The sequence below is a fragment of the Pseudophryne corroboree genome, chromosome 4 (genome assembly GCF_028390025.1).
Source record: "Pseudophryne corroboree isolate aPseCor3 chromosome 4, aPseCor3.hap2, whole genome shotgun sequence".
Lineage (NCBI taxonomy): Eukaryota > Metazoa > Chordata > Amphibia > Anura > Myobatrachidae > Pseudophryne > Pseudophryne corroboree.
Window position 1 is genome coordinate 655992557 of NC_086447.1, and position 13573 is coordinate 656006129.

Below are 13573 nucleotides of genomic sequence, written 5' to 3' on the forward strand. Positions count from 1 at the left end.
GGTGACAGCCGAATCATCCGGTGCATCTGAAGATGGGAACCGGACCGCTTGTTCAGGATGTCCAATTGGAATGGTCTGAAATGAAACCTTCCAAATTGAATCGCCTCATACGAGGTCACCATCTTTCCCAACAATTTTATGCAAAGATGAATGGAGATTCAAGCAGATCGGAGCACCATGCAAACCATTTCTTGAAGTGTTCTTACTTTGTCCTCTGGGAGGAACACTTCCTGTGCTACAGTATCCAGTAGCATCCCCAGAAACAGGAGCCATTGAGACAGTTCCAGGTGGGACTTCTGCAGACAGAGGATCCACCCTTGGTGGGACAGACGTTGTATTGTGCGATCTATATGGAACAATAGAAGCTCCCTAGAGCTCGCTTTTATCAGGAGATCATCCAGGTATGGAATAACACTGACCCCCTGGACCCTGAGTTGAAACATCATTTCCGCCATCACCTTCGTGAGCACCCTCGGAGCTGTAGACAGGCCAAAGTATAACGCCTGAAACTGGTAGTGATCGTTCAGCAGGGCAAACCTCATATAGGCCTGATGAGGAGGCCAAATTGGGATAATAGGTAAGTGTCCTTGATATCTAGAGACACAAGGAATTCCTGTTGCAAGCGTCTTGGCAGGAACTGTCCCAGATGTGGCTGTAGTGACGTAACCGAGCTCCCACCACGAGATCCCCTCGGGGTGGGTGGGCACTGTCATGCTGAAGTCTTTACGGAAGCAGAGCTGGTGTTCTGCTCCTGAGATCCGGCAACGGCTGGTTTCTTAGGTTTACCTCTGGAGCCTCTAGCTGTGTTGGAGGCCCCTCTGGTCCTAGATCGAAATCTGGAGGACCGAAAGGACTGAATAGACGGTCCCGGGTAAGTACATCTAGCAGGCGGAGCTCCTGAAGGAAATCCATGCGTCCAATACACCTCCAAAGAGCAATTTACCTGTGAAGGGAAGAGATTCCACATTACATTTGGAGTCAGCATCAACAATATCAACAATTCACTGACGCAACCATATGGCTCTGCGCGCAGACACTGCCATAGCCGTGGTCCTAGCATTAATATTGCTAATCTCTTTAACCACTTAACTGGCATGGTCAGATTTCATGCAACTGCGCCGTTCCACCCTGCCCCGCCCCCCGAACCGTTTTTGCCGAGGAGATCCGTTCTGCACAGTGTCGAACTGAGGCATGAAGGGCCCACCAGGGAAATGCAATCATATGGGCCCACTAAGGGGCGTTGCCATATGCTGGAAGGGGTATGGCCACCTGACCAGAGAGGAGTGGCTAGCCATAATAAGAGCCACCCAGCATAGTATGTAAAGAAAAAAAAATGTATAATATTTATAGTTTGTTTAAATGAAGTGTCTTTTAGTACAGGTAACAGATATGGCGTAGAAATAGTACATTTAAAAGTGTAACATGTAAGTACATATAAAAAAGAAATAAAAAATCAAAGTCAAAATAAAATAAAAACAGTTTTTGGTAATACAGTCTCAAATAAATAATGTACAATGTAAAAGTACATTATACAGGCAGTTTTGCAGCCCATAAAGATTCATTTTGAAATGGAGAGCGCAACATAGGTAGTGGTGACTGATGGTCCTGCTCCTAATATGTTAATGCAGAGTAATACTAATATGGGTACTTACACCTACCCGGTGGCGGTTAGCAGCCCAAGTTCATAATGCAATAGTTCACTGGATACTTTTGTCTCTATCCATCTATGTGGATTTGGTTTAGGTGGCGTCTCTTCCCAGAGGCAATGATGTTGTTACACAGGTGCCTGTGTGCCGGGACCAGAGCCGGATTAAGTCGCTGGGGGGCCCGGGGTACTTAAATCAGTGGGGCCCCTATTCAAGAGAGGAGGAGGAGGAGGACCAGGGGGGGGGGGGTGTCACTCACATACCATCCAGTGAACGAATTGCGCTCCCGTCCCCGCCAACCGCACAGACAGCAGAGTGACGGATCAGCTCTCCAATCATGTATGAATGAAGCAGCCTGCCGCTCAGCCATTGGGGCAGCCTACTTCACTCATACGTTATTGGACAGCTGAGCCGTCGCTCAGCTGTCCTGTTTGTACGGCCGCCGCTGCAGTGCGGACGGGAGCACAACACCACAGATCGGATCGGAAGAGAGATCCGATCTGTGGTGTGCAGTGGTGGAACTAGAAAATGGTGGGCCCAGGTGCAACAATACGCATTGGGCCCCCCTCCCATATTAAAAAAAGGGAAAGCGTGTCATGTCACCCAAAAAATTGTGTTTTATCTCACTGAAAAGGGGTGTCGCCACACAATAGTACTCACAATTTACGTTACACCACACAGTAGAGAGCCTTATACATGGTACGTCACACAGAAGAGAGCCTTATACACCTTACGCCAGGATTTGGTATGATATACCGATGGACGGGATGCCGTCGGTCATAATACAGACAGCGGCATCCCAACCATCAGAATACCGACAGCCCCCCAGAAATTACTCTAACCCTCCCCTGCCCCCTACCCTAACCCTCCCCGGTGGTGCCTAACCCTAACCCTCCCCGGTGGTGCCTAACCCTAACCCTTCCTGCTTGGTGCCTAACCCTAACCCTTCCTGCTTGGTGCCTAACCCTAAGCCCCCCCTTCCCGGTACCTAACCATCCCTTTGCCGTCCCTGCACCCTAAACCCCCTTGTAATGCCTAAACTTAATCTCCCACCCACCGCGGCAGGAGGCGAGCGCGTCCCTCTAGAAGAACGTTCAAGATTCCAGGCATTGGTATTTTAATGCCGGAATCCTGAGCTCTGTCAGTATTTTGATGCCGGCATTATGTCGCCTTTCGGGATTCCGAAAGGTGACATAATGCCGTATACACGTTACGCCACACAGCAGAGAGCTGTATACACGTTACGCCACACAGCAGAGAGCCTTATACACGTTATGCCACACAGCAGAGAGCCTTATACACGGTACACCAGACAGCAGAGAGCCGTATACACGTTCCCTCACACAGTAGAGACCCTTATACATGGTATGCTGGTGTCTACCTTATGTGCATACCAACATTTACTACCAGGAATGTGAGATAGATAGATAGATAGATAGATAGATAGATAGATAGATAGATAGATAGATAGATAGATAGATATTGATGTAGCCAGCCTCATCTTTGCTGGAATGTGTAAGGCATGGGCGAACGCATCGCGGCAAGCTGCAGTAAATGCCGTGCTGTGGCTAGTTGCACCCGTTTGCTCCATAGAAGTCTAAGGGGGGTGTTCAATTAGTGCCGATATTTTACACTAGTCGAAAAAGCGTCAGTTTCCGCCCGTATGTAGGTCGAATTCACATTCGACCTATTCAAAGCGCGTTCCAATTTTCGACTTGTCAAAAAATCTGCCTGGTCGAAGACCACGTGGATCAGCAAATTAGCCGCCAACGTTAAACCCGATCTAGCGAATTAGTCGCCACATGAAACACGTGGATTTCGACAAAATTCGTGTTTTGTCGAATTTCCGTGCGTTTCACAGTTTTTTGGTCTATTCGACCCCCCAAAAAAAGGCATGGAGAAAACCGTGCAAAACACTGTCTAAAACTCCCGCTATTGGCTACCAAAGGGTCAAATTAGTGCCAATTTTCCGACTGTCGGAAAACTCGGCACTAATTGAATATCCCCCTATGCCTCAGACATAGGCACACTAGTCATGAGCATGGCTATATCTGTAGATATTGATATATGTACTGTATACACACATATAGGAAAACACACACAGAATACATATATACACACACACCCAGAGAAAAAACACGCACACCTACAGCTAAACACACATAGCAAAACACATATATACACACAAACACACACCCATAGGAAAACACATACACACACTAAACACAAATAGCAAAACACATACACACACACCCATAGGAAAACAGATATACACATACACACCCATAGCAAAACAAACACACAAACAGCTAAACATACACACACAGCCAGCAAAACACACACACCCTTGTATTTACAGTACATGTGTTTTCTTTATCCACAACTTACTTTGCTGCACCTCCTGGCTCTGGCTCCCTGGTTCCGGCAAGGCTCTTCACTGCAGGGGGTGAGTGCTGACGTCTCCAGTGCACACACTGCTGCCCTGTCATTGACTCTCCCTCCTCCCTCCCGGCCTCCCCCTTCTCCCAGCATGCAGTCACAGACAGTGGACAACACAGAGCCAGCAGGAAACTGATAGCTGCTGCAGCAGCACGGTGCCGAGTTGAAGGGTGATGAGATCACCCTTCTCACTCACTGGCGCCGTGTCCTGTGTGCAGACTACCTTCTTTGTCAGGTCCCACGGCGCAGCGGCAGGCAGCGTGTAATGAGTCAGTCTGACTCATTACATTGCTGCCGGCTGTGGGCCCCTTCATAGCGCTGGGCCTCTGTGCATTGCACTGGCTGCCCTGGCGCAAGTTCCGCCGCTGGTGGTGTGGCAGGGGGCCCTTTTGGGAAGGGGGGCCCGGGGGTACGTATCCCCGGGACCCCCCCCTTAATCCGGCTCTGGCCGGGACTCCTGCAGCGTAGCGATCACTGCGATAGCGATAGCAGACAAAAGTATCCAGTGAACTATTGCATTATGAAGTTGGGCTGCTAACCGCCGCCGGGTAGGTGTAAGTGCCCATATTAGTATTACTCTCTGCATTAACATATTAGGAGCAGGACCATCAGTCACCACTACCTATGCTGCTCTCTCCATTTCAAAACTAATCTTTATGGGCTGCAAAACTGCCTGTATACTGTACTTTTACATTGTACATTATTTATTTGAGACTGTGTTACCAAAAACAGTTTTTACTGTTTTTATTTTATTTTGACTTTGATTTTTATTTCTTTTAAATGTACTATTTCTACGTCATATCTGTTACCTGTACTAACAGACACTTTGTTTAAACAAACTAGAAATATTATACCATTACCGTTATCCAAATCTTGCTGTGCCCCAGGTTATTTTTTCACCTTTACCCTAATATAGGCACTCACCCGGCCAAGAGATCCTGTGGGTTCTCAAACCTGGAGAAGCAGACAGAACAGGAGCAGGAACACCAGCGTTGACGGTAGGGCAGCATCAGCGGCAAGTGGGTCACAGGCGGCACACATTCAAGCAGCCGTCGGTGGGTAGCAGCCCACCGCAGAAAGGAGAGGAGCAGCAGAGGTGGCAGCACTATAGAGGAGTAACAGCAGGGACGGGTGCTGGCGCATAAGCCGTCCTGGTAGACACTGAGTGGGCAGCAACAGGGAACGACCCCCCCTAGATGGAGAATAAATAGCGTGGCACACATAGCGCGCCACCGTGCCAGCAATGGGCTCATTTGCGCTCACCACACTATCTGTTTGCCGGCGGTCGGGATCCCAGGAGACACAGGAGAGAGGACCCCAACGCACCCAGCGCTGCACAGCCCCAGTGAGGCTGTTAGCGTTTTTATGTGTAATCACAGTTATTGTGGCCAATCCCGGGATCGGAATCGTTGGGATCCCGGGATTAAGGCCCAAAAATGGCCGGGATTCAATCCCGAGATTGGAAACTCCAATCCTGGGGATTGAGGGATCGGTGTTGAGCGTCCACAGGACACTAAGACGCTGCCCGGCTTCCTTCTTCCGGCACCCCAGCGCAGCGTGAGAGGTCACGCTGCACCGCCAGCCACTGCAGGGAGCCGCCAGGAGAGATGAGAGGTTGTTCCCCACCCGCCCGCCCCCGGTATATGGTGAGTTATATGTGTGGGGTGGGGTGGGGTGAGGGGGCGACCACATAGCTAAAAGCCAAACCCGGTTATCACGGGAATCCCGGGATTGCCCATTTTTCAATCCCAATACCCGGGATTGAAAAAATGGCCCGGGATTGGCTTCCCTAATCACAGTTTGACTGTAATACAATATAATCCCTCAGAGGGATGTTATTGTGCACTAGTATAACAGCTCTCCCCCTCTACATCCGGTACCAGCGATCCAGGGACAGTGGAGGCTGCTGCTGCTGCAATGCAGAGGAAGGCGCCAAAATGCAGCTGAGGCTGCTCTCGTGTAGCTCCGCCCCCTGCAATGGCGCCGGAGCTACTTCTGTATATTAATACTGGCCATGACTCCCAATATGTACAACCTCACATAAATGCTCGGTTTACTATATTTAGCCAGTCTCACGCAGGGGCTACAGCGGGTCCCCCCCAGGAGGGACCCGTACGCCACACCCGCGCGTTAGTACTCACCACCGATGATCACCTTCAGGCAGCGTTAGGGGTGTGCGGCATGCAGCGGCTGCGACAGCCAAGGCGCCATGCCCCGCTGAACAAACAGCCCCTCAGACGGTGGTCCTGCAGCGGGGAAGCGGCTCTGCACCTCAGGAGGCCTGTGACCGTCCCACCCTCAACCCAAACCCCCACAGTGCAAGTATGCTGTTGCTCAAACAGCATACCGAAAGAAATTAAACTTTTAAAAAGAAATTGCAGAAAAACTCTGGAGCTTGCAGAGTGTGCATCCTCTCCTGAGGGCATTTTTTTCTAAACTGAGCTGTAGGAGGAGGCATAGAGGGGAGGAGCCAGCACACCCAGTTGAAGAAATTTAAAGTGCACTGGCTCCTTTGGACCCATCGTACTAATCTGTCCCCAACATCCCTGATGGATGCTAGAGAAATATATTTATCAAGGGGCTCAGACCATGCACTATGGTGAGCTACGTACCATTGATGGCAAAACTAGTTGACATTGGCTGTCATCTTGCAATTATCGATAGTCAATAGCCAACCCTACATTAAGGGTTGAATGTCTGGGTAAAAATTCAAGTTTGCATGTCCAGGAACCTACAGTTAAGCTTAAGTAATGTATTTTTTATAAGAAAACTTGGGGGCGTGGGCGAACAAATATATTGTATTATCCCTGTTGTAGCAAAAAGGAGAGAGTTTTGCATGATAAGAGGATCCTACTTTTCGTTTAATCAGGATTATTTGATCTTTTTAATGTATATAAGAAGACTTTACATTTGCTTTATGCTTTGCTTGTCACATAGGTGGCAGTTTGATCATTTATGACAAACCTGAACTGCAATGTGCCATCCCTGTCCTAAATGATGAAAATCCATCTCTATACAATTTGATCCAGCAGGATAATAACACAGATTAGCTGATGATCTCCATTGGAATATATTGGAGGTCATCTGCGAGGCAGGAGTGGAAGGACAGCATATCTGGATAACACTTTGTGCTTTTTATTTTCATAGGCCCTTAAGCGAAGAAGATATTGTCATAGACCCTTTGGAATTATTAGGAAGAAAAATAGTTTTCCAGATTCATATCTTACAGTGTCTCGGTGTTCGATGGCTGAGGGAAGCCGCAGACAGGGGGATTCAGATTGGGTAAAAAAAGGAGAATATGTTTTGTTTTTCCATTTTTATTTTTTTATTATTTTAGAGCTACTATTGGGCTTTATGCCCATCACCGCATGCTGAACATAGAACACACAACATGTGCTATATTGTATAGATATCACTGAACCCTATGGAAAAGTACACATGACATTCATAGTGATTTTTAGTGACTAAAATACTCCAGACTTCATTTTATTATTCAGTCCAGCAACTGATCTGATCATGTGTTTTTCCACAGATAAGCTGTGTTCACATACTGCTGAATGCATCACATGTGCCATGTGCATATGTCTTTGTCTATGCCATGTGCATATACTGTATGTTTGCATTGGTCTTTGAACTGATATTATGTCACGATTATTAAAAAATCATTATCACTAAAATTGTGTAATTTATAGTTAAGAATACAGACTTGTGCACTACTGTTTACATTTATAGAGTAGGAATTAATGTTCCTAGAAGATCCATGTTATCTTTCTTGGTCTATAATACAATCAGTGACGGCACCTACCTCTTTGGAGTAAGAGGATAGCCCCGGTCAGCCTGGTCCTAGCACCTGTGCAATGGATATGGCAGGCGCTGGGACTAGCGCATAAGCGGCGGTGGAACTGCGCATGTGCAAAACAGCTTCTATGGACTGCATCGGCTGCAGCCCATAGAGCTGGGTAGGGCTGCCCAAAAGGCAGGGAGTGGCTTCACTCTCTGCTAATTGCAGCCCATACTGGCAGTCCCAGAGGGGAAAGCACCCACCATTGGGATTTCCTGTCCTGCGGGTGACTGGCAGATAGCACTTGCTATGGGAAGTCACTGACAGTCACAGTGTAGCCAGTGCAGGGAGGGGGGTATTATAATATTTAGAATATCTTCTTTGTATTTTTTGTTTTCTGTATAGTCAAAACTCTGGAGTATACTGGTCTATGGGAGGTGAGATATTACCTCTCCTGCCTACCATGTCCGCACCTAACGTATCAAAACTCACCAGATTTTCGCACATTACTGAAAGAAGCACAGCTAAACTAAATAGATGCTATCTGGGCATGCCGCCCTAGGGGTGCCAAGAGGGGGATGGAGCAGGTACATCATTATGGAAAATTTTTATTGGATTGATTTTGATAACTTTATTTATGTCTCTGGTGCAACAGTGATCACAATTGGTCAGCTTTCTACACTCCAAGGATGTTGTATTTACTTATATTACTGTCTTTAATTACAAGTGCATTTAAAAAAAGAATAATAAAGTAATCTTTTTATTTTCATTTAAGATACCACTTTTATGATGATCATCAGTCTGTTTACACTAAAGCAGTCTGGAAAAACGTGAATCCTGTCATTGATCATAAAATGCAGTTTGTTGCATCAAATGTATCTAATGGACTTTTAAGTTACCTACAAAAAAATGCATTGGTTGTCGATCTATGGGGCCTTCAAGGTACAACTTTTTTTATTGTTGATTTTTATATTTATTATTAAAGAAACCTGTTAGTGGTGATTATAATAACTCTGCTGATACAACGCACATATGCACTTTCCAGACCAGCAACAATGATAGTTGTTATCCCTCCATAGTATCAAGTGTGTACCCCACATAATTTAGATTGTAAGTCATACATGCCGACATCATGGCTGCTCTCTCTGGGAGAGAGCAGTCAGGTCGGCCCAGTAGGGGGTCGGGACAGGGCTATGACACGCATAGGAGGTGGGGCGGAGGCGAGGCGGAACATGATTACCGGCATTATACAGCAGGGGGCGTGGCTATGATTACGTAATTTAGCAAGAATCGCGTCATCGACTGCCCGGACTTAGTGAGTAATGTGGGCGGCCGGGCAGGGGGGACATTAAAAATCGGGAGACTTGCCTGCTCTTCTGGGGGGCCGGGATGGTCACCCGATTTTCGGGAGCTTCCCGGGCATTCCGGGAGAGTAGGCAAGTATGTTGTAAGTTCATTTGGACCGAGCCATCATTACCTTGTATTGTATGTAATTTCTTTCTGTCATGGTCCCCTCAATGTAAAGTGTTGCATAGTATGTCAGTGCTTTATTATTAATTAACCTTTTTGGTGCGGAGGATAAGTGGAGCTTTTCTTCCCCATGTACATCAGGACTGAAGAGGACGAGTCCCACATGTCTTCCACAGCAATGGAGGTTGTGAAAAAAAAAATACCTTGCATACATGATTACTATGTAATCTATTTTCTTCCAGAGGCTAGAGCATTTATTTACTAAGAATCGTTTTTTGCCTGAGATTAAACATGGTCGTAATTGATCGGACATGGGAGTATTTTTCTAGATGAAACACGGGTATCTACTATGATACTGTGTTTTTCAATGGTGTATGCAGTCATACTTGGCAGCCATGTTTGATGTGTATGCTAGCAGCCAAACATGAAGCCTGCACAGATCAGTGAGATCCATGCAGGCTTCTGTGTGTAAAAGTAAATAAATGGTTAGAAAACAGGAGAAGAAAAAAATTGCATGTGGTCCCCCCTCCAAAGCATAATCAGCCCTGGGTTCTATGAGCTGGTCCTGTTTCAAAAAATACAGGGGAAAAAATGTGTAGGGTTCCCCTGTATTTAAAAATTATGGGGTGAAAATGAAATAGGGGTCCCTCATATTTTTAGAACAAGCACTGGTCTCCACTTGCAGACTCCCCCCCCCACACCCTCCCCACTCCAGTGCTTCCAAGGCCTGGGCTGAAGCCTGGGGCTATCCCCAGCACTCCTGGGCAGTGGGTGCCGAGATGATAGCATTTCAGGTGTAAAATTAGAAGTAATATTGTATTTTACAGGAGGACTACAGGTCCCAGGAAGCCCCCCACATGCTAGTACATGGAGGACCACAAGTAGCAGCATGTGCGGAATTAAGGGCCCACTAGACTCCATGTAAAAGTAGCGGGGTGCAGGCAGGCAGGGGCGGATTGGGATGAAAAATCAGCCCAGGAAATTTATGGAAGCAGCTATAATGGGGTTGTGGTCTGATGAGGGGGTGGGGTCTGTTGTGGGGGACAGAATCCCTCCTCTTAGGGCCTGTTTGTATGCAATTGCATCTTCCTTGTGTCTCTTGCTGCAGTTGTGTCTGAGATGGGGCGGATTGGGAACTAAAAGTGACCCTGTAAAATTTTGTAGAAGTGGCCTGACATGGCCAGCACAGGGTTCTAACAAACCGTGTAACCGTGACAGCATCACTGGATGGCAGAGTTGCTGTACTGCAGAGACGGAATAACAAAATTAATGGGGGGCAATGCAGTGCACTGAGTGGGATGGGATGCTGAGTCGGTGGGATGCCTGTCATGTGGGGGATGGGGCCACATGAAAACACACAAAACAGGCCCCACATACAAGTCAGCCTACCAGGAATCTTACTGGTGGGCCCTGGACACGCCCCTCTCAAATATACATTTCTATGCAAATTTTATATCTGACCCACCTGCAGTGCAGCTTGGTTTTAACAAGGTGCACAGTTACTTGCTCATTTTTGCTTATCTCCAAACTTGAATCTGGTCCTATGATTCCAATCAGCCAACCAGTTGGCTGATTGGAACAAACAAATCTGTTAATTAATGAGAGCAAATGACAAAAATCCCTTTGCTCCCAAACACTGGACAACTGATGAATATAGAGACGGGGGGGCTCATTGGAGGGGGCCCAGGTTGTCCCTTTTCCTTCCCCCTTCCCCATTGCTGACAGCCGCATGTCAAGTGGGGAGAGAGGACTGACTGCTGCTGCAGCAGTGTCTCTCCCAGTTTACTGGGGAGAGAGGCAGCTGCAGCGGCAGCCAGTCCTCTCTCTACCTGCATGATGAGCACTCGCGCCCGTCATTGCTGCCACCCACTGTTCCTAACACCCAACCCTCCTCCGTCCCGTGCAGCTTCGTTGCCGCATGTACTGTATATTACATTTTTTATATTTTGAATGGAATGATCTAGTCATACCTCCCCTCTTTACCCACACCCCCTCTCATTACTGGGGTCCGGCAAAGCTGTCAGCGCCCCTGAATATAACTAATAGCACACATTTTGCCACTTCATGGAAAGAAGCCGGTCGCTTATTGCTGGCAGCTGATCTCTGGTCTATTGCGCTGACTGAGAGCTAAGATCCACACACACAGCAGGCTTTGTAGTTACTACTATTGGGCATGTGCAGCAGCTCCGTTCCATCCCTTATATTGCATGTTGTTGCCATGGCTCTAGTAAAATCATATGACATACTCCTGCAATTGTGGTCATAATTCAAGACATTGGCAGGTGAGGAGGGTGGGCAGGGGTGATAGTCCATCCCACATGTCTGGCCCTACTCCCCGCAAGGGTGCAAAAGCATTGCACGGCGTCAATGCTTTTGAACCCGGCAATAAGCTCCCTGCCAGCGCAGCTCCTGCATTGGCAGGCCGCTACTTGCCGCGTTGTCCAGATCGCACCCCGCCAACGGCATTCTAACGCCGTTGGCGCGCCCCCTCCCGCCCTGCTAATGCCTCTGCTTGTCAATCAGGCAGAGGCAATTGTACCAGTGAGATGACTGGGCTCCCGGGGTGCGCGTGCACACTCCACATAGGGATTCAGACTGTGATCGCTGCCGCTGCAGCGATCCAGTCTGAATTACCCCCTAGGGCACGAAGTTGTATAAAAATACAATTACTTATTAACGCAACATACTGTATATATAACAATTCTTCATCTATTACAGAAAATAGGAGAGACATATGAAGGTTTGTTTATCAAATAATATTTGCAGGATCTCTCCCAAAACAGCCCTTTTAAGGGAATACCTGCAAATATTATAGGGTTTATTTACAAAGCATCAGGTGGAAAAACACTGCCCATCATGTTGATGCCCATACAGTAAAAGAGCAATGACTTCAGCGGCTTTGTTTTGCTAGTTTTTAACCACTTAACTGGCATGGTGAGATCACATGCGATTGCGCCGCCCTACTCTGTCCCCGAGTTTTTGACAAGGAGATCCATTCTGCAGATGTGCATAATATAATATTTAGGAGATGTAATAAGCAGTGAAAAGTGTGGAGAATGAGCCAGTGGTGAAGTTGCCCATGGCAACCAATCAGCTGCTCTTTAAACTATAAAAAATAAAAAATTTATGAAAAGTTTTGAACTATGAATAAACCCCAAAGTATCTCCCAAATGTAACAGGGAGGGACTGCAGCAGATGTCTCTGATATCTGTCACAGTCCCTCCATCTCCGACAGCAGAAGCAGCACCAATATGTGTGGGGTCTGCTAGGCTGTCAGATTTACCAAGTGTTGGAATGCGGCAATAGCTGCTATAGCCTATGGGCTACACTTTGAGGAAATAACTGGGAGAGCTTTCCATAGAAACCCTTCCTAGCACTAGCTGCTACAAATGTGTGGTCAGAAAAACTCCATGCACAGTAGTGCTGCGGGGTCCTGAACAGGGGCGGATTTAGGGTGAGGGCGCCCCCTAGGCACAACAATAACGGTCGCTCCCCGCCTGCCTAATTTTATTACTTTTATTGTTTGGTTATAAGCCCTCACTTGATGATAGTCACTTTAATAGAATAATAAAGAAAAATCCACATACTATGACTTTTTTATTTTTAATTATGTATCCATATTTACTAAGTAGGACAGTTTATAGGGGCAGTGTGCGCATGTCCTACCCATTTACACTCCATTCAAGATGGCATATGGTAGTGCAGTGGATATATTTTGTAGTTACTGGTACTTTTTGGGCCGACAGTGCTGACATAAGCATTCAAGTGCCGCCCCTAGGCATGTGGCTCACGTGCCTAATGGGAAATCGCCACTTGTCCTGAAGGAGAAGTGCAGTGATTGCTTTAGCAGCAGCGAATGTATACGGTAGAGACCTACAGTCCTAATAGAGCAGTGTAACAATGGGCTACGTTCTACTGTAGATACAGTGTACCACTTCTATGGATCACTACTAGTAGCCACAATGCCTTGCCAGTGTAGGAATCTAGCAGGAGTCAATATCAGTCCCTAATTTTAATCAGATTTCAACAAATACCTTGTAATACAAGTAACATTTACATTATTATTGGTTACTTACAGCAACTATTTAGCTTTCTTCTTGAGCAGGGCCGGTGCTAGGGTGTTCGGCGCCCCCCTGCAAACTATAAATTTGCGCCCTCCCATATTCCTTTGGCGCGCACCGGGAAAAGGGGTGTGGTCTCACAAGTAAGGGGCATAGCCACACAATAGTACCCCCAT

The 13573-nt window shown here is 47.1% G+C and overlaps 1 protein-coding gene across 3 annotated transcripts in view; it reads left to right on the forward strand.

Moving 5' to 3' along the window:
- Positions 1-13573, forward strand: part of LOC134910117 (kinesin-like protein KIF28) — a 355700-nt gene that overhangs the window by 186429 nt on the left and 155698 nt on the right. For 2 of the 3 annotated variants that reach the window (XM_063917785.1, XM_063917784.1), the window contains exons 16-17: positions 7233-7367; positions 8642-8808. In XM_063917785.1, the coding sequence (XP_063773855.1) occupies positions 7233-7367; positions 8642-8808 (302 nt within the window). The remainder of the gene's footprint in view (positions 1-7232; positions 7368-8641; positions 8809-13573) is intronic. The other variant, XM_063917786.1, reaches the window with a different exon arrangement.